Raw genomic sequence first — 18,661 nt, 5'->3', positions numbered from 1 at the left:
GGGCGATTTTGAGGCAAACGGAAATACGTGCCGTCACGCAAACGCTGCCAGTCTGACAGATGACGTTTCAAATCCGACACTTAAAAAATACAAAGGTAATATACGTCATTGTGTCAAGCAAATGTTGTGACCACTCCCGAGGACTACTGGCCGGTTCATAGGCAAGGAAGTCATCATCCTGCGACAGGGACAGGCAGGTGCTCATCTACAGCAGGTGCCCTTGTCTCCAGGATGGGATAGCTCTAAAAACAAGGTAAAAAAAGCATAAAGAGCTCATATATAACTGTATTTTTGTCATGCTACGCGTCCATTGTTCTCCTCCTTACCTATGAGGAAGATTTAAAAGTGGTTCTGAAGCTGTTGGTGCGCACTCTTTAGTGCGTTCCTCCCAGCCCTTGGTAGGTCTGTACAACCTGGACCGGTCTCTGGTTACGTGAACCTCGACCTCAGAGTGAAACAAACAAAGAATTGGTCTTTTTCATTGATCACAGAATGAGTAACATACACTCATTAGATTTTCATCATATGAATAGGTGCAGAGTAAACAAAACACAGCTGGCTAGCCAGAAAGAGACTTTTCCCTCCGCACCATCATAATAAATAGCAGAAACATGAAATCAGTAAGACGGCCAACAGCTGCTTGCTCTCATTAAATTTTAGTAATTTAAAAGGTTAACCTCTAAGAACCCAGACAATGTTCCCAAAACTCTTCTGGAAGCCAGCCTACTTAGTTAACTAATGGTAGAAAACCATTTTAAAAACACCACCCATATTGCAGCTCATTTGTATGAGCTATAGGATTTACTTGGAATAAGTATTGGGGGGAGAGAAATAAATTCTCTCTTGCCTTTTTTTTCTCTTTTTTTTTAAACTCAAGAACAACCGTGCCTCCTGCATTTTTGTCTCCTGATAACGAACATGACTTATTTAAATTTTTTCCATTTATCAAACATTTAGATAAGTAAAAATAACTGCTTTTTAGAGCAATGAGGAAAAAGGTTGTTTAAACAACCAAGCTGCACACATCTCAGATTAAAAACAAAAAACACCCAAAAATGGTAAGTTACCTTCTCTCTTAACTTTGCCAACCTTTTTTCTTTTTCTTGTTTCTCTACTTCTTTAGCTTGTTTTTGTAGAATCCTTAGCTCCAGTTTATGTAGATCCTGAAATATATAACAAATGGAAAAGCAAACTTTTATTTGGAAATAAAACAAATTATATCAAAATATATATGCAGCCTTTTCACAGTTAATTTTTTTGTTTTGAAATTATTTTGTCATAGTACAGAATAAAGGAAGCTACTTGCTACAGGTTGTCCTGCACAAACAAATTATAGTTACACCATATTGAAAAAAAAAATGTGTTGTAGTAGTTTATTTCTGTTTATAAAAATGAACTCTAGTGTGAATGCTGACAATAAAATTGGTTCTCCAGTAATCAGATTTACATTGAGATGGGATCTAACTTGACCTTATAGCTACTGAAACCTGCAGATCTTCAACATCTCTTTTTATTTCATACCTGCATACAACAATAGGGTTTTCTGACGTTTTCCATAGCACGGAGAGCAACACAGCCTAAGCAGTTTTTCCCAAACGTTTTCACATTGAAGTAAATAAAACCACTTCTATATGTAGAAAGAAATACGGGCTTTAATAATCCTGTAAACTTAGATATTGAGGAAAAGCAACATTTTTGTCTAGAATAAAGTTTCATACTCTTTCTTGTGTGTAACAGATACTGTTACTCATAGTGAATCAAAAATAGACTTAAATGAATGAAACATGGGTATCAAGGATTTTTAGAAGTGTTTAACAGATTATATTACAGGAGGAAGTAGTGAATTTAAAACAACATGCATAAATGGAGATGTAATTACGCACACGCTTTTGAAACTTAGTAATTTCTTCTGCAGCAATTTTCTTCCTTTCCTCCTTTTCAGCTTCCTTTCTCTTCTCCTTTTCAAGCTTTTCAAGTTCCTCCTTTTCTTTCTTCTGCAAGGTATACCTTTCCAACAGTAACTTCATGTGGCATTGGCGCTGGCGTTCTTTTTGTTGCTTTTTCTCCCTCTCTTCTTCCAGTTTTCGTTGTGATGCTTGTTCCATTGCAAATGCTATTGCTTTCTGTTTCTTCCATGCTTCAATTGCTGCTTGTTGTCTTTTTCTTTCTTTTTCTGCTTTTTGCTTCTGAGCTTCTTCACGCTGTAGCCATTGTTCCTTGAGCGTTTTTTCTGATTTCTCTTTCTCCTTCAACTTTCCTTCTTTTTCTTGCTGCTGCTTTTCTTTCCACTTCATAATTGACTGCAAAAGAACAGCAGGGGTGGGAAAAAAAAGGTTTTCATGAAAATTTTACACATTCCTGTGGATTCAGTCTGATGAAAACATATGCTTCAAGGATACAAACTGCAGATAGGAATTAAAAGTCTACTAAAGGCAAAACTTAACACAAAAAAGCACGTATGTCTGCTTTCTCACAATTTTTTTTTCTATTTTATGGATCACACAGGCAAGTTTAATATGTGACTGCTAAAATTATTTAAGTTATGGCATTCATATAACCTTGGTGTAGTGAGGAATGTTGGTGTAACATGCTTTTTTAAATGCAAACATATTTCGGGTCTTAATTTTTTTTTTTCAAATTAACAATTCCAACTACTATTGTATAATTAGGTTTTTATGTCAGTGTATCTTTTATTACTCAGATGGATAGTTCTTGAAGGAATCATCATTCTCCATGTCAATATGGCAGAGGTATATTGGCTATACAGTGGGACAGATATTCTTAGGGACAGATGTAATAAGAACTGCAATTTCAGATAGGATCCCTTACTGCTGTGGGATGGGCATCTAACTTGCTGGACCACTGCCATCAAAAGCATTTATAATATACTTCAGCAATACACAGCCCACCTCAGTGTGTTGTTAGGTCTACGCTTATTGGTAATTCTTTAAGACAAATATTTTTGGCAACTTGAGGATGCTAAAGACTTCAGTTATATACCATCAACTATAACAGAAATCCATCTAACGCTATCACCAGGGAGGCAAATACAAAAATAAGAAATGCATGCATTTTAAAAACAAGTATTTTTTCTTAAAGCTACAAAAGCCCTAGAGGGGCTATTTTACCTCTTTTTTCCTTTCATGTAAAATTAGAAACTCTTGATACCATTTGTCATGCTGTTCAATATCTTCTTTTGTTCTTCCACAGAGATACTCAAGGGCTTCATCCATGTAAGAGAGCCTTCCTTTGTGTTTTGTCCATACTTTCAGAAAATTTTGATGATCATAATCATCCCAGCCTCCTTGTCGCCCTCCTGTTCGCTGAAGAAATCTTTCAAACTCTACTACTTCTTCAGGTAGGTGATTTTCCAGTGTTTTATCAACTGAGATCCTGGCTGATGCTAATTTCAAAACCTTTTCTGTTATTGAGCTGCCTAACGCCCACAGTTCCACTTTTCTCTCAAAGCCACTAAGCTCATTAATGGCAGTTTTTTCCTCTTTCAAAAGCTGTTCATATCTGAAAAGAGAACAAACACTGAAATGTAAGGGAAAAAAAAATCCAGTATTCATTGTTCATTCACCGAAAATGAATTTTGGAATTGTTCAATACCACACAAAAGCTATTCTTCAAAGAAAAGAACTGAAATGGTAACACAGATGACAGCACGGTTGTAATGATCCCATAATAAAGCACTACTCAGAATTAAGTTACCCTTACATTTATGGCACTCAAACAACTAATTCAATCCCCTCCTGACACCAATAGAGAGAAAGGGAGGAAAAAAACCCCACCCACTTAAAAAAAAAAACAACAGCAACAACAAAACCCCCACAATCTAATCTCTTCTACAGCCTTTCTCTGAAAAGCCTTTTCATAGGCAAATCATTGTTACATTGGATCACTGCAATTATTATATAAATAGCCTCTCTAAAAGGCTGTTTATCAAGATTCTAACGTTGATAGCTTGAGTTTTGATCTACATACCACAGGAATCACTGGCAAAAGAGTAAATCAAAGAAATAGTTTACTTGATTAATGCAAAGTTTTCGTTGTGACTTATGAAAGCACTTTTTCTTGTAGCTGAAGCATGTATAAACATACATTTGCCTCTGTTCCTCTTTAAAAGCATTGATTGCATTTTCAACTTCTTCCATCATTTCCTTGAGCTTGTGAACAACTAAAAAGGAAAAGAAGAAAAGAGCGTATCACTTAAGAAGTCTACAGTATTTACCAGTAATTCAGCACTATCCAGAAATGTAGGAACTTGCAGAGACTTTTGGGTCACTTTTATTTCAGTGTTCAAAAAAGCATGCGTTTCCATCTCAAACAGTCTTAAAAGGCATTTATTCAAAAGATGTGATTTCACAGTGATTTACCTAACTGGATGCAAATCCCAGTATAAATGTTTATTTCTATTAAACATGTCTCATTCTGAGTAACCTTCAATTGATTCACAGAACAAGTCAGCCTTATCCTAAAGAGTTTCCACTTTTGTTTTTTATAACAATGCAGTTAGTGACTTAAGAAGCACAATCCAACCTTTGGTTTACACCAGGCTGTAGCAATCCTATTTAACCTGTAGGTCACTACTTTTACAAAGCTGACAAACATCAAAGTAAGACTTTATCCTGTACTGTCAGCATGCTGTAGTCCTGATACGGAGAAAGACAATAAGACAGCTGTCTAGAGAAGATCTGTTTTGCAATGGTAGAAAAAAGTCTTAGAATCTGTTTTAAACCAGCACAATATCTCTAAGGACACGTATTGAACACATAGTTTAACTAACCTGGCTTTAAAACATAATAAACTAAATTGGTACAGTTATATCATCTAAAACTCTTAGTTCAGCTTTCATGCCTTTTTAATTCTTGGTATCTTTGCTAATAGAAGATAATGCATTTTTTATAAAATAAACACTGAATAAACGAAATAAGATACGTTTTATCTAGCATCAGAAAGCTCTCAGCTGGTAGGAGTTATTCAACCTGAGCTCCACACGACGTAGTAGTGTCACAGGAGAATGGTTCTTTCAGTGCCTATTTCCCAAAAGTGTCAAAAGATTCAAACTGAACGAGTTGTTTCAGCATTTTCCACAGAATACTCTAACTTACACTTCAAGCCATGTGGACGGCTAGAAATGAGTTCCCTGTAGACCCTACTCTGTGACCTTTTACCAGATAAAAGGGAGATGTATCTAAACGGCACTAGAATACTAACTTTATTTTACATAATGCAAAGAGTTACATGTAGAAAATACCTGGCTTTCAATAGCCTGAAGAAGCAAACCCACTTCTAAGACAGAGTAAGTTTCTCTGTTTCCACACAGAACTGTACGATCTTTCACCATTTCTTACATTTCTGCATTCTTCCCTTCCCAGATTCCTGGAAAATCAGAGAGACTGGAGGAAGAGTATCGCAAGTCCGCAGGAGAATCACAAGCCCAACTATGCCAGAAACCTGTCTATAGAGGAAAATGTTTTTAAATCTGTCATCACAACTTACATTCGGGTGTAGGCTTCACATCTTTTAATTGTTGCTGAAGTCTCTTCACAGTATTTTGTATTTTTGATAGCTGCTGCTGGATTTTAGCTTCTGTAAACAAAATAAGGTGCTTATAGTTCTAACAGTTTCTTTGTGCATTAAATTCAATAAAAGAACAAGAGCAATGAAGTGTCCAAAACAAACCAGGATTTCATCTAAGCAGGGACACAAATTCTGTTTGATCATAAGAAACTGCCATAATACTAAGCATTTTAATATGACTGTAACTGCATGTAGCTGACTGCACGGGCCATGTATGTCCCCACACAGCAAATTTTAAAATTAGTAGCTCCTGTTTCTAAATGGGTCAACAGGATAGTTGTATCTAGATTAAATCAGGGTTGGGTTTTTTTCCAAATATTTTATCAGGTAACCGGAGTTTGGAGAATATTGCCTATGTGGATGACACCTCTAGAATTTTGAGGCAGACTCTGACCTAGGTCTCAAAACACTCAGCAACGAAGAGAAAAAAAATGTGGAAAGTGTATGTGAATGTACTACTCTCAGATTTATTTATTTGCTCTGTTAACTAAAGCAGAATCAATGTTTTCGTGTACTCCAAGCATGCATGCACTTACTTGCTTTGTTACCACTTAGCTCCTCATGAGTCCATAAATACAATATTGATGAGGATGAAGTTCTAGATACATCTTAGGTACTAAGCAGCTGTATCTTCTATCCTAAAAGATTGGGTTTAAGGAAGGAGTAACAGAGTCCAAGACCTAAACGTAACAAAGTGTAGCTAAGACATGACCCTACTAGTTTTACACATTAAGTGTAAAAGCACATAGATCATGTTGAAAGACCTGAACATAGCAAATGGAAAGTTTGAGGGTTCTAGTACACACTTCAAAGGATCATACTCTAACACTCCTTCACATCTCACATGTAGCGCCTTACATCTCTCATATTTGTCCTCTTTATTATCTCACAGCAGTATCTCCATCCATACTTCCACGCTCCCTTCTTACCACTGGAAAATTTTCTGAAGTTTTTAGCTTAGTCATTCCTCAGAAATATTTAAATTTCTTAAGGATTGCAAGATGTAAAGGATACGATAAGTTTCCTTAATTAAGACGCACATTCAAACACATACAAATTTGTAAAGTAAGTGTATTTTTAGTTGTCTCTACGTGTCCTTTTCCCTTCTTCAACCTATTTTGTTTTGATCTTCTATATCAGAAGGCATAGCATGATTTATTTGACTACATTTGGAAGAATCTAGGTACTGTGACCAGGGAGTCACTTTTTTTCCTGATGTATTTAATCAGTCTGTAAGTGGAACGGATATTGTAGGACAGTCTGTACCGTTTCACAGCACTATTTAGACTATGAATATTCATTATCCACGAATTTGAAAAATGCAAACACAGAACTGTTTAAAAGTATATTTGAAGGCAGCAATCAGGGTGTGAAAACTTATGTTGCGGTAAGTATATATTTATTGTACCTTAGCTAGACTACATTAGATTTTGCAATACATACACAAAATTGATTCCAAGTTTCTAAAATAGTAACTTTCCACTGAAGTTGTTGTGGGTGGTATCTGCTACATTCAAGATTAAAAGAAAACAGTTAATAACACAGAAGGCCCAAAATGTTTATGCTTCTGAATTTTGCAAGTGAATTGTGGAAGTCTTCTTTATAAGCAGTACACATGGTGAAACACCATACTTCTATTAGCATCTACCTTCCACCTGAACTAATCTTTCTGTACTACTGATTATTAAACCATTTAAACAAATAACTGTAGAATTAAGAGAGGAAAAAAAAAGCAAACAAAAAACCCACATAAAACCCCACTTACTTTCGGTTTTCCTGCTGACAGTCATGCTATGTTCCAGTTCCTCTAGTATGCTGTATTCTACCCTGAAATCACTCTTCTTATTGTAAAGATGTCCATTTTTGTCTTTTTCTATATTTGCAAGCCTGGGAAAAAAGGTTGCCACACTGAGTAAGACACGAATACTTAGCAAAGCCCCAAGATTTTCCAAGGTTAGTATCCAGCTGAGGCTGTGTCAACAGGACTGTCTTAGATTTTATACAAATCACTGGTTTGTTCCTACAGTCGTTTTCAAAGAAAAGCTTTCCACAGTTATAAGACTACACACCAAAGTAAACCAAGAACTTGAACAAGAGAAAGAAGTTAACAAGGAAATTACCTCACTGACAGGTAGTGGTTCACACACTGAAATGGCCTGAAATTTTATCTGTATGCTATCAGGGAGCCTTGTAAGAATGTTCTTTGGAAAGCGCAGGGAAAGAGACAGGCTGTATTAATGCAGTTGCACACATAGATGGAGCCCCAGCACAGACAAAACAAGTACATTCCCTCAGCCTTAACACTAGTAATAGTACTATGCAACTGAAGATTCAAATTCAAGTTCATTAGCATTTAACTTAAGGTATTAAAGCTGCTATCTCACTTACTGACTATGCTTTACGTATAGTACAGAAAGCTATAGGTGACTTCTGCTTTCTTACTAAGGTCAGAAGCTTTAGACTACAACTCGGGGTGGAATGTGCTTTGCCTTACTACAACCAGGCAGTATACTAAGGTTTGACCTACAGAACAGCACGCGCAAAACGACTGCGGATACTGCAGTCCTGAGCACATCTGTGAAGTTTGGTGCCACCACGTTAGAGATCAGAACAGCAGAACACTGGTGCCACACAGTACAGAGACAACTGGTAGAATTCCCAACGTTAAGCAACACTACTCACAGCCCAAGAAACTCTGTCAGTAGCAGCTTGGTTCTTCAGCAGACTATTGCTGCTATATGGCTCAAACCCCTATACAGTGCAGTTTAGGGTCCACAGCTTAAATGCTTTGCTGTCCACTGGAATTCACAGACCAGACCCAAGCACCAAATCTCCCTACGCAGTGTGCTAGAAGCCTTCAGAGCACAACTACAGAAAGACAATGTGCCCTAGTTAAATGGCATGCCTTGTTTGAAGCTGCTTGGGAACGTCTACATCACCCAGCAGTCAATTTTTGAGCCATAACCCAGGATCCAGAATAACCAAGGAGAAGCTGATTCAGACAGTGTAAAACACTGCTGTGAGACTTAAGTGTCACTGTTAATTCAGAATTCACAACTACAAACCTCTCCTTCAGCTGGGTGGCTATGTCAGCTCTTCCTCATAAAGCTCATCCGTGCAAGAAGAAACCTCCCTGTTCTTTCAACTGCCAGCGTAGTTATTACAGCACTTACTCAAGATGTGGGGAAACAGATTTAAATCACTTCTGTGCCTGAGCTGTCTTGAACCCCCATTTTCCAAAGCAGTGGCTGAGACATTCTAGATGAAGTGCTTTCAATCTTCTCTGAGGAAGCTGTTGTAATGCTCCTGCAATTCCCCTTTTGTTGGTATGTCTTAAGGGCTTTAGGTTCTTAGAAGGGTACGCACAGCTGAGTAGGAAAACTGGGAACTCAATTATGCCACATGCACTTTCTTTTCTGTGCATCTAGTGCAGCAATAGCTTACTAAAGAAGATGACTGACCAAGGTCCAAATGCTCCAATGGGCATTTTAGAGCTGATGAGCCTACGCTGAACTACTGTAACAACCACAATAATCTGCCTGAGCTCCTGAAAAGGACATCTCAGCCTAAACGTTTCATTACCACAAATTCTTACCTTGAACCTTCAGTTATGTTACCTCCAGAACAGTATGGAAATATACTTACGATGAAGTGTTTAACTTACTGAGTTTTTAGCTTTTGTGCAGTTCTTATGAATTCAACTTTCTTAGCTTGCTCAGCTTTCATCTTACAGTCCCGAAATGGTCCACCAGCACCTGCAGTACTGGAACAGCTGTCATTCTGTACATAACAAAATCAAGTATTATTCAAAAACAGTATTTGCTAAGCGCTCATTGATAATTTTTAAGCAGACAACACCAAGTGCAGAGTAACAGCATTACTTCAGGTTTACACTGGCACAATTCAATTTATTTTAAGTCATGCAGGTATGTAACTGGAGTGATGAGTGATGGCAAGCTGATGACTGTATACAAAAATGCATTCAAGAGAAAAAAGGAAAGACCGCAACATCAGTTTGCTTTAACAGAGGCTGCTCACCACACCGCAATACCGAATCAAGGCAACTGCCTTGCCGCTCATGGCACGCCGTCTCTGACAAGTAACTACCTACCTGACGAGAAGCATGTAATCTGCACCAGACAGATTACCCCCATTTCATCTTGTTCAAGAAAAGCACTAGCTGAACTTCTGAAATCTGCGTAATATCCCTTACAAACTGCCAACTCCTATTCATAGCAACACTCAACATCCCCAGCGTAACCACTGCTAGGAATACAGATTATGAAACCGCCTGTTCAGGTTATGAAGGCACCATTTTGAGGCCAGCTCGGCAAACCCGCACTGCTTCCTACAGGCTTCTTTTTAACGATTATCCCTACACCTCGTACGAGGCTGGAACTCCTCAGCGGCCGCCTCCCGGCGGGCCCGCAGAGAGGGGCTCCCCCCGGCCGGCGGGAAAGGCCGGCGGGGCAGGCAGCGGCCCCGCGCCGCAGCGCAGCCTTTACCTGTTGCTGCCCGGCGGCGGCCGCAGCGACGGCCGTTGCCAGAGCAGCCATGTTGGCGGCGGCCCCGGCTGCCGCCCCGCCCCGCCCCGCCCCGCCCCGCCGCGCCGGCGGTGCAAGCGTCCCGAAATCCCGGGATTTCGCCAGAAGAAGGCGGGGTTTATGCGCAGGCGGTCTGAACCAAACGGTGCCCGTGTGAGGCGTGCCGCCGTCCTGGAGCGGGAAGGTGCCATCCAGAGTGCCTGCGGCCGCGAAAGCCCTGCGGGCGGGCGCTCGAGGTGGTGAGCGTTTGGAGAAGACAACGGTCTCAGGAGGCCCCAAGCTATTCTCCGATGCTCTTTAAGTCCCCTGAGGTGGCTGGAAGAGCTGGGGCCGTAGTCTGGGTGTCACAAGCAGACGTCCCGTCAGAGCGACGTGCTGAAGACCCAATGGACGGCGCTGGCCTGGCCTGTCGGCTGTTGAGGAGTCCTGCATATGGAGATCCATCAAATATATGGCAGCAAGTCGTGCTTGCTGTAGGGTAGCACTGTGTCCCGCTCTTCCCTCAGTGGCTGGTGTTAATTGGGAAGAGCCGTGTGTGGTTGTAATTTGACTATGACTGATTAACCATCTTGCATATATGATTTAACACTTCTTTTTCTTTTCTCAACTCGTGGAGCGCGTTTGTTACTGCCACCGGTTTCATTTATGTCAGGATTTAAGATTTTGTATTGACTGCTTCCTTCAGGAAGACCAGAGTATATCCTCATTATCCTGACAGAAAATACAGAGTTTCACATTATTCAATACATTTTTGGGACTCTCAAGATCTTGTTTTTCCCTCACATATACCAATCAAACTTTTAATGAGTTGCCAATTAACATTTCTGCAGAATAGAAATAATCTATTCATGCAGTGGCTTTGCTAGCTAAAGAGATTTTACAAACTGGTGTTTTCCCAGCTGCAGAACACAATAGCGTTCACAGATGCTAACCAAATGGCCTAAGCTGAAGACATTTTATTGCCTAATTGATGTTTTTAAGAGCACTTTCCTGATATATTTTTCCTTTTTATATTTTATGACTGCGCTTACATTTGATTTCTTTATATTTGCTGAATAGAAATTAACAAGTAAAGGAGAACATTTCAAAACCTGCAAATAGTTATCAGCATAAATTAAGGAGGATTGTTCTCACAGATTGCTACCTGAAATTGCTTATAAAAGTATTCTCTCCACAGCAGTGTTTCAAAGTCGTCTTTGTCTTGTCCTTCACTATTGGATGTAAGAGAAAAAAGTGTGTCTTCTAGAACATGTTTGTATTTGCTTTCTTTTGGTGACTGTCAGCCCTTCCAAGGCTTCTGTTATTAGGATCAGCAAACTGATAACTGGTCAGGGCTGGCTCCACAGCAAGCATCTGTTTTCAGCAAGCATTTTAACAAGGTGGCTCTGGTCATAGTGCAATTCAGATACTGTTCAGTAGTTCACCAATTTCTGAATGGTCAATCTATATTATTGTTTGCTGCACCCTTTACTCATGAGTTACTCAGAATCCTGAAGACTTTACAAAGATGCTCTGGAAACCATGTGCAGAGGTATTTCAGGCTTTGGAGCAGAGCTAGGCTTGGCTAGTTCTAGCTCTAAGCACTGGTGGGGTCAGGCATCCAGTTGTGATGCTGGTATAGAGACGAAGTCTGGCTTTCAGCTGGGCCAGGACATTACTTCATTCCCTCTATGGAGCAGGATATGCCTGTGGTGGGTTGGCCTTGGCTGGATGCCAGATGTCCACCAAGCTGCTCTCTCACTCCCCTCCTCAGCTGGACAGGGGGAGAGAATAAGACGAAAAACTCATGGGTCGAGATAAAGGCAGTTTAATGAATAAAAGCAAAGGCTGCGCTCGGGAAGAAGGTAAAGCAAAAAGATTTATTCTCTACTTCCCATCAGCACGCGATGTCCAGCCACTTCCTGAGAAGTAGGGCCCCAGTATGTGTAGCGGTTGCTTTAGAAGACAAACACCTTAACAACAAATGCCCCCACTCACCCCGTCCTTTCTCTCAGCTTTTACTGCTGAGCATGACATCACATGCTATAGAATATCCCTTTGTCAGTTTGGGTCAGCTGTCCCAGCTGTGTCCCCTCCCAAACTCTTGCCCACCCCCAGCCCACCGGCCTTTGCGGAGGGTGTTGGAGAGACAGCCCTGATGCTGTGCCAGCACTGATCAGCAGTAGCCCAAACACTGGAGTGGTATCAACACCCTTCTAGCTACAAGCAGAAAGCTCAGCTCTATGTGGACTGCAGTGGGGAATATTAACTCCATCCCAGCCAGACCAGATACAATGCCACAACTCCTGGGTGGGCTCTGTGTACTTTTTGTAAACAGGTAATCTAGATCCAGAAGAAACAAGCTAGATAAATACATACGGTAATTACATCCTGACCTGTCCAACACTCTCTCAGCTTAGCTTAGTGTTTGAAGTTAGCAAATCCTGAACTTCTCTGTGTGTTTTGCTTCATAAAAGCTTTCAAGATTTTGCACAAAAATAAAGCATGGAAATACACCAAGGAAAAAATAAGCTGTTAAAATCTAAAGGAACTGGATATACATAGAACAAAAAAGCCCAAGTAACAGAAAAAAAACCCTGTTAACCTGGAAGATGCAATGCCAGCAATCAAAGAATTGATCACAGCCACTTTTCTTTACAGAAGAGGCCTCATCTGTCACAGTGTTCATTCAGCAATATCTCTCATTTTCCTGAAATCCTTCAAGCCAAATACAGAAAAAGGACTGCACAGTAATGTTGTATTCACATCCATGAGATCCTTGAGGAAACCACCTATCTTACCAGGAGGCATAAGCATCCACTCACTGGATGCGGATCCCCAGAAGAACCTACTTCCCTAAGTAGATGTTTCTCTCCAGGGGAACTCCGAGTAGGTTTTTTTATTGGTGCCTTATTTCTGGGTCGTTTTTTTTTGGTGCCTTATTTCAACAAGCATGCATTAGGGCAGTTGTAAAGTGTCGAGCAGAAAAGACAGCCGGTGTCAGGGAAGCAAACTGGAAGTAGTTTAAACGAGAAAGAGAAGAAATCAAAGCCTTTAACCCTAAGGGTACAACTATCCACTTGTGAAGGCATTCATAAAATTGTCTAGGTATCCTAGACTATAAAAGCACCCAGTTGCTGCTAACAACATGGGCTTTCCTTGTATTTTTATTTCTGAAAACAGTGCCTCCCCTCTAGTCTAGCCTTAGACTCACAGGTCAGAATTAAACCAACTCAGGGCATCAGCAGGGCATCAACCAGCACCTGCCAAAAAAAAGGGAAGCAGGTGCGAAAAAAAATGGAAGCAGGTGCAAAAAAAAAAAGGCTGTTACAGGTTGATGGGTGATGGATGATATGTGCTTATTCTGGGGCGCTGTAATAATATACTCTGGAGGGGGATAGGCAGAGTAGGGAGGGCACCTGATAGCAGTAAGTGCAGTAATGCAGATGTGAGCAGGCATGGTATAGTTCTGCACGGTGAAGGCAGGCTGCTTTCATGACTTCAGTTTTTGTCCACCAGGTGTCATCTGAGAAGCACCTGATAGCTACTAAAGGCATAGCTTTTGTATTTTTTCTTTCTAGAAACCCAACAGCAAGGTTTTACTGTCTATAGGTAACAGAGCCTGCATTCAGCCCTTTGGCTATCCCTCTTTACAGGATGATCTGATTTCTCCCCATACTGGCACCATCAGCTCCCCTTCATTTGATGAGGACAGAGAGTGGTCATCACTTCTCCCTGTGAGACCTGTCCTGGAGTGGTAGCAGACCTCACAGCCTGGACACACAAAGGTTTGATGCTCTGTGGCTGCAGCTCAGTGTCAGTGTCCCTCTGTACCTTGTTCTGCCAGTGCCTAACTTGCCCCAGAAGTTGAGCTCCAGACTAGATAGTGGCAGTATAGAAGATCCCTTTTCTGTTCCCCAGATAAGCACCTGTTCCACTCACCCTAACTCATTTTTGCATAAAGCTGTGCTTTAGGTAGAAGGGACTTTGCATGGTGGCATGATGGCAAGGAACAGTTGCTTGGCTTTCAGATTTTGTTCTGTGTAGAAGGCATCTCCAAAGGAACTGAAAGCGCAAGATACAGAAGGAGGCCTGGAGTCAGTAGCTTAATTTTAGTAAATGTTTCTACAAGAATGTAGATGGTAGGAATAAAAAAAAAGCTATATTCATAATGTCCACAGAAATATCTGTTCATCTAAACTACCATTGCCTTTCCCTTCCTTTCTGTAAAACACAGCCTATATCTTTCAAGAAAATAAACCTTTATTTGAACCCTGATTGAAGTCTAGATTTCACACTAAAAGTGAAGTGGAAGAAGACCAAAAAGGAAGTGAAAAAACTTGAACAAATCCACATGACAAATCCAAGGGTCCCAAATGAATAGGTGCAGTTCATTTTAGTGTTCTTTACTCTCTCCTGATTTATAACTGTGTAAATGACAACTGAATCTGATCTCTTAATAATTAATACTGTTCCTTCCTTTTTTCCTCCAATTCTTTCCTTCTTTTTTTCATTCTGTAGAATTTCACATGTACTTTCATGTACTTTCACATCATCTCTCATTCTTGGCTCTTCTGTAATTCTCTCCTTGTTCATCTCCCTTTCCTGTTATAAAAGGAAAAAGAAAATGTTTCCTGCAACGGTACTTCAAACAAACAAACAAAAAGGGATAGCAGGCATGCCAGTAAAACACAAAATCATTTGGAATGCGATGAAGGTGATAGTCCTAAGTTCAAGTCCCAGTCTTCCAAAATACCTTCCTTCTTAGATCTGGCAAGCAGAGGACAGAAATGTGCTCTGCCAAAATTACAGACAGTTTTAGGCTTGGCCAAACCTCAACATAGCAAAAAGTTGGATGGTCTCCCTGGTGCACATTTGTATATTCAATCAGCAACCTTAGCAGCTGCTTGTGTTTGAAACTGGCACACTGCATAGGTCACACTGCTGACAGCAACAGTCACGCTGAGGCTTCAAGACCTTACTCAGCAGCTGTCTCTGCCACTTCTTTTTCATCGTGATTTTTTAATTTATCAGCTCCTGTGCTACTTTTCTGTAACTGGTTATTAATGCAGTCAAGTGTGATGAACTTTCTTATGCCTTCCTTTTCATTGGCCTTTTCTGTGGCTTCTGCAAAAAACTGGCTGCCTACTTCGGGCTGTCAGGAGCTTTTCTTCTTCTTCTCCTCACATAAAGGCCAAGAGTCTACTAACTCAAGCCACTCTCAGCAGCACTCCAAAAACCTCAAGTAAGTCAGAGGCAGATGAATGAGAATGCATTACCAATATAACAAAGGTTCTCTAGGGAAGTGTGCCCTGCAGAAAAGGGAGGGGTTCCTAGGTGCTTGATGAAAATGGCTGGCTGGCAACGCTGACCTGTACTAGGAGCAAGTGCAAGGATATTTGTGCGTGAAAGCAACACTGCCACACACAAATAAAGAGAATCACTTGGTCTGTCACAAGTGTATGGCCTGGCATTGCTACAAATGGAAGTGTTTAAGAGTTTTGGCACTGATTTCATAACGAGCACATGAAAGCTTTAAATTTTTGTGATGACTTTTATTTTTCTCAGTTCTAGTCCCTACAGCTTGCTATGGTAGCTATGAGAGCTGAGGGATTAAATTAGTAATCAGAATTAAATTTTTTATCAGAATTAAAAAACTACATTTTCCAATGTTGTACTTCTACATTTTTTATTTGTAGTGACTGTCCTTATGCTTAAGCAGCTAACTGAGCGTGTGTGTGACTTGGGACTGTAACTGCACAAACCAGTACAGCAACACACATATGTCAATCACAGTCACAATTTTCACCTCCGTTATTCTGGATATATGGCTGAAAGATGCGAGACATACTCACTGCTGGTTAACATGGAAGCAAGTCTTTGTAGTTTAAAAAGAGAAAACATAAACAAAAAGTCCATTTACAGCAAAAAAGTCATATTGTCCAAATTCAGATTCAAAAATACGCTTGAAATGGTGACAACAATTACTATTTTCCTGGCCTCCTTAAAGCTACCCCAGTCTCACAGATAATTCCAGTTTTCGGTAGTACTGGGTTAAACAGTGTGGGTTTCATAGAGCTACTCTTGCAATGAAAGCTAGCAGTTGGCTAGCAGGTTTTATTCACATTCACTGAATATTATTTGACCAACACCCATTTATCAAAGAGGCACACCTTCCAGACCATATTAAACATTGCCTCTGGTCTCAGAACAGTTTACTGTAAAACAGTATCTGTGCAAGAATATACCTGTCTGTGCCAATATTAGGTCAAGTAAGTGTTTGGGCAAAAGACGCAGTGAATTTTTGTGGGTGTAAGATAAGACCTTGGTACTATTTTAGAGAAAAGGATGTTGTGAAGACCTTCAACACATTGTCCCATTCCCTTGATCTTTCATGGTATCTCTCATGTGGAGTATATGGTCTCAAAGTTGTGTGACGCTGGGATAAGTACTCCCTGTTTCTGTCCTGACTGAACATTTGCCCCAGGGAAGTCAGTATAAATGTTGCTGTGTGAACAAGTTGATGCTTTTTGCTAAGGTTTTGGACAGGTTTTTCAGGCTTGTAACACTGCCTTCAGGTTTTAGGACTTCTTCTGGTCAGGTCTCAACCACAAATACTACAGAAGCAGCATTCACAAGCAGTGTGAGAGGAAACAGAGAGCTCAGGAGGCTGTAAAGCCCTTCATTTACACTATTGTCTTCATTTTTCATTTTCCTGGATTTTAAAACAATACTTAGAGCCAGAAGAACCCCAGCTGAAAAACTTTAGGAGCAGAAACAAATGAGACAACAGGGTGAGGAGAAACTAACAGTTACATATGCAGGGACTGGTCTGGTAGCCTGCATACCATTCCTATAAAACCGTGCCTGTTGCAATACCTTTTGGCCCTCCATGACACCAATCTTGTGGTTCCCAGCATAGCTCCAGGAAGCTGAGGCTGTGATGGGAACCTGAAAAGTACTCTATGTAGACAATTTGCGGATGTGTTTGAAGACATTGATTCCTTATATATTTGGCCAACAAGGAACATGAAGTGTCAAGGATTTTTTTTTCTTGGATTGCTACTAATGCATAACTGTCTTAGAAGAATCGGCATGGCCATTATTGATTTCTGTCTGCAGTAGATATAGAAATTAGAAAAGGTTTGAAATGAGCCAAAAGTGAAAGTGAATCCAAGGAACATTAGTATACTCTTCTGTTGGAAACCTTCAATGTCAGGCAAGTGTGCTAACAGGGGTTGAAAACGCTATAATCAGTAAGTATCCCAGGGTCTAACTGGGACCAGTAATTAGATTATGTTCTTGTATTTTTTATTCTTTCCTATTTGGGTTTTTTGCTTTTCTTGGGATATCAGATTTTTGTCCCTTTCGAAGCAGAAAATGAAAACAGAGCACTTTTGATTTGTCCCTGCCTGTTGGCAGAACAGCAAAATATCAAGCTGTTATTTTCAGTGGAAATGAATGGGCTATCAAGATGTATGAAACACAGTCACTTGCATGTAGGTGCAGAATTTTTTTACATGCATAAAGTGATATCAAATATGCAAGGCGCTGGAGACAGCTGGAGTGGAGTAGCTCACAGTGGAGGCATGGTGATGCAGTGGGCCTGGAATGGTGACAGGGATTCAGAGGATGTCACTCCTGCCTCCAGCACAGCCGCTCGGGGGCCTGAGGCAAGTCACAAAGGCACCACCTGTCCCTACACTGGAACATGCACTCCGCTGTGTAGTGCTTGGGGAGCTTGTGTGGATAGCGCTGCAGCATTGCCACACACCATAGGAATGACAGCGTTGAGAATTGCATGTCAGCGTTCGGTTAACCATTCACTTTGCAGCACACAAGATCAAATAAATAGTCGCATCTGCATTTGTACTTGTCCTGCTGTTAACCACATCTGTAAAATATATGATTTGGGAAAAAAAACATGCAAACATATGTAGCGTGTGTGTATAGTATCCTATCCTTGGTACATAACATGGACTGCAAGCCTGCAGGTCACAGCAGACCTTAGTTAGATAATCCACAGAAATATGTTTGGCTGAAAAAAACAACACTGTGGGGCATAACAGAGAAAGTGAGCTATTCTTGCTTTCCCCTCACAAACAAGCTCTTGTACCAGACTGAGCCATGCTTCAGGCAATTGATAAGGAAATGCAGGAAGCCATAAAATGAACTTTTTCCCATAGTGAAGTATGTAAAAAAGGGTAATGCTGCTGATTACTCCTGTAAGAGGATATAGCCTGGCATACATACTTTTGGAAGATGAGAGGTGTGAGGAGGGTGAGAGGCCTGGCTATATGTTACAGAGCTCTCTGGCAGGTTGGGGAAAAATATGTAGTGCAGTATATTGCGTAGTTCCAGAATAATACAAACAGGTGGAACTGTTAGTAGGGGAATTTGCAAGGGTAATTCATCAGCAGACAGCCCAGGGTAATTAGATGGGTTAGCTGTGTATAAGCATAGACCAAAATCTAAAGGTCAAGGTGAGATTACAAATGGTTTAAATGGTGGTGAGAGCAGCAGGCTCACAAAGCCAGCTGCCAAACAGGTGT

At 40.5% G+C, this 18,661-nt stretch overlaps 1 protein-coding gene and 1 long non-coding RNA gene across 5 annotated transcripts; one reads left to right on the top strand and one right to left on the bottom strand.

Annotated features, from left to right (window-relative positions):
- Positions 1-107: 107 nt before the first annotated feature.
- Positions 108-10,173, bottom strand: CCDC112 (coiled-coil domain containing 112). Of its 4 annotated transcripts, none has more exons than XR_012671004.1 (10): positions 10,092-10,173; positions 9,251-9,366; positions 7,352-7,473; positions 5,506-5,595; positions 4,105-4,180; positions 3,129-3,519; positions 1,884-2,300; positions 1,090-1,163; positions 327-445; positions 108-242 (listed from the first exon to the last, which is right to left on the bottom strand). XR_012671004.1 is itself a non-coding variant. In XM_075137549.1 (10 exons), exons 1-10 carry the CDS (start codon positions 10,140-10,142, stop codon positions 206-208), a joined length of 1,515 nt encoding a protein of 504 aa, XP_074993650.1. In that variant the 5' UTR covers positions 10,143-10,173; the 3' UTR covers positions 108-205. The 4 variants fall into 4 exon arrangements, 3 of the variants coding, with proteins under 3 accessions (XP_074993650.1, XP_074993651.1, XP_074993652.1); XM_075137549.1 differs by having other exon boundaries at positions 1,068-1,163; XM_075137550.1 differs by having other exon boundaries at positions 1,068-1,163; positions 9,698-10,161.
- On the top strand, positions 157-5,669 carry LOC142075736 (uncharacterized). The gene is made up of 3 exons (XR_012671005.1): positions 157-253; positions 3,211-3,358; positions 5,382-5,669. It is a non-coding gene; the product is annotated as an uncharacterized LOC142075736 (long non-coding RNA).
- Positions 10,174-18,661: the final 8,488 nt, after the last annotated feature.

The sequence above is a fragment of the Calonectris borealis genome, chromosome Z (assembly GCF_964195595.1).
Source record: "Calonectris borealis chromosome Z, bCalBor7.hap1.2, whole genome shotgun sequence".
Taxonomy (NCBI): domain Eukaryota; kingdom Metazoa; phylum Chordata; class Aves; order Procellariiformes; family Procellariidae; genus Calonectris; species Calonectris borealis.
The sequence above is the reverse complement of the archived record's forward strand: the minus strand, read 5'-3'. Positions and strand labels throughout refer to the sequence as shown.

What these genes read in the sequence shown, in the direction of transcription:
- CCDC112 (XM_075137549.1), bottom strand. Translation starts at nt 10,142, where the DNA reads ATGGCTGCTCTGGCAACGGCCGTCGCTGCGGCCGCCGCCGGGCAGCAA. An exon ending in TGTCAGCAGGAAAACCGAAA is followed by an intron (nt 5,596 to 7,351) that starts GTAAGTGGGGTT and finishes TTTTGTTTACAG; the next exon opens with AAGCTAAAATCCAGCAGCAG. An exon ending in TGTGAAGCCTACACCCGAAT is followed by an intron (nt 4,181 to 5,505) that starts GTAAGTTGTGAT and finishes TTTCCTTTTTAG; the next exon opens with TTGTTCACAAGCTCAAGGAA.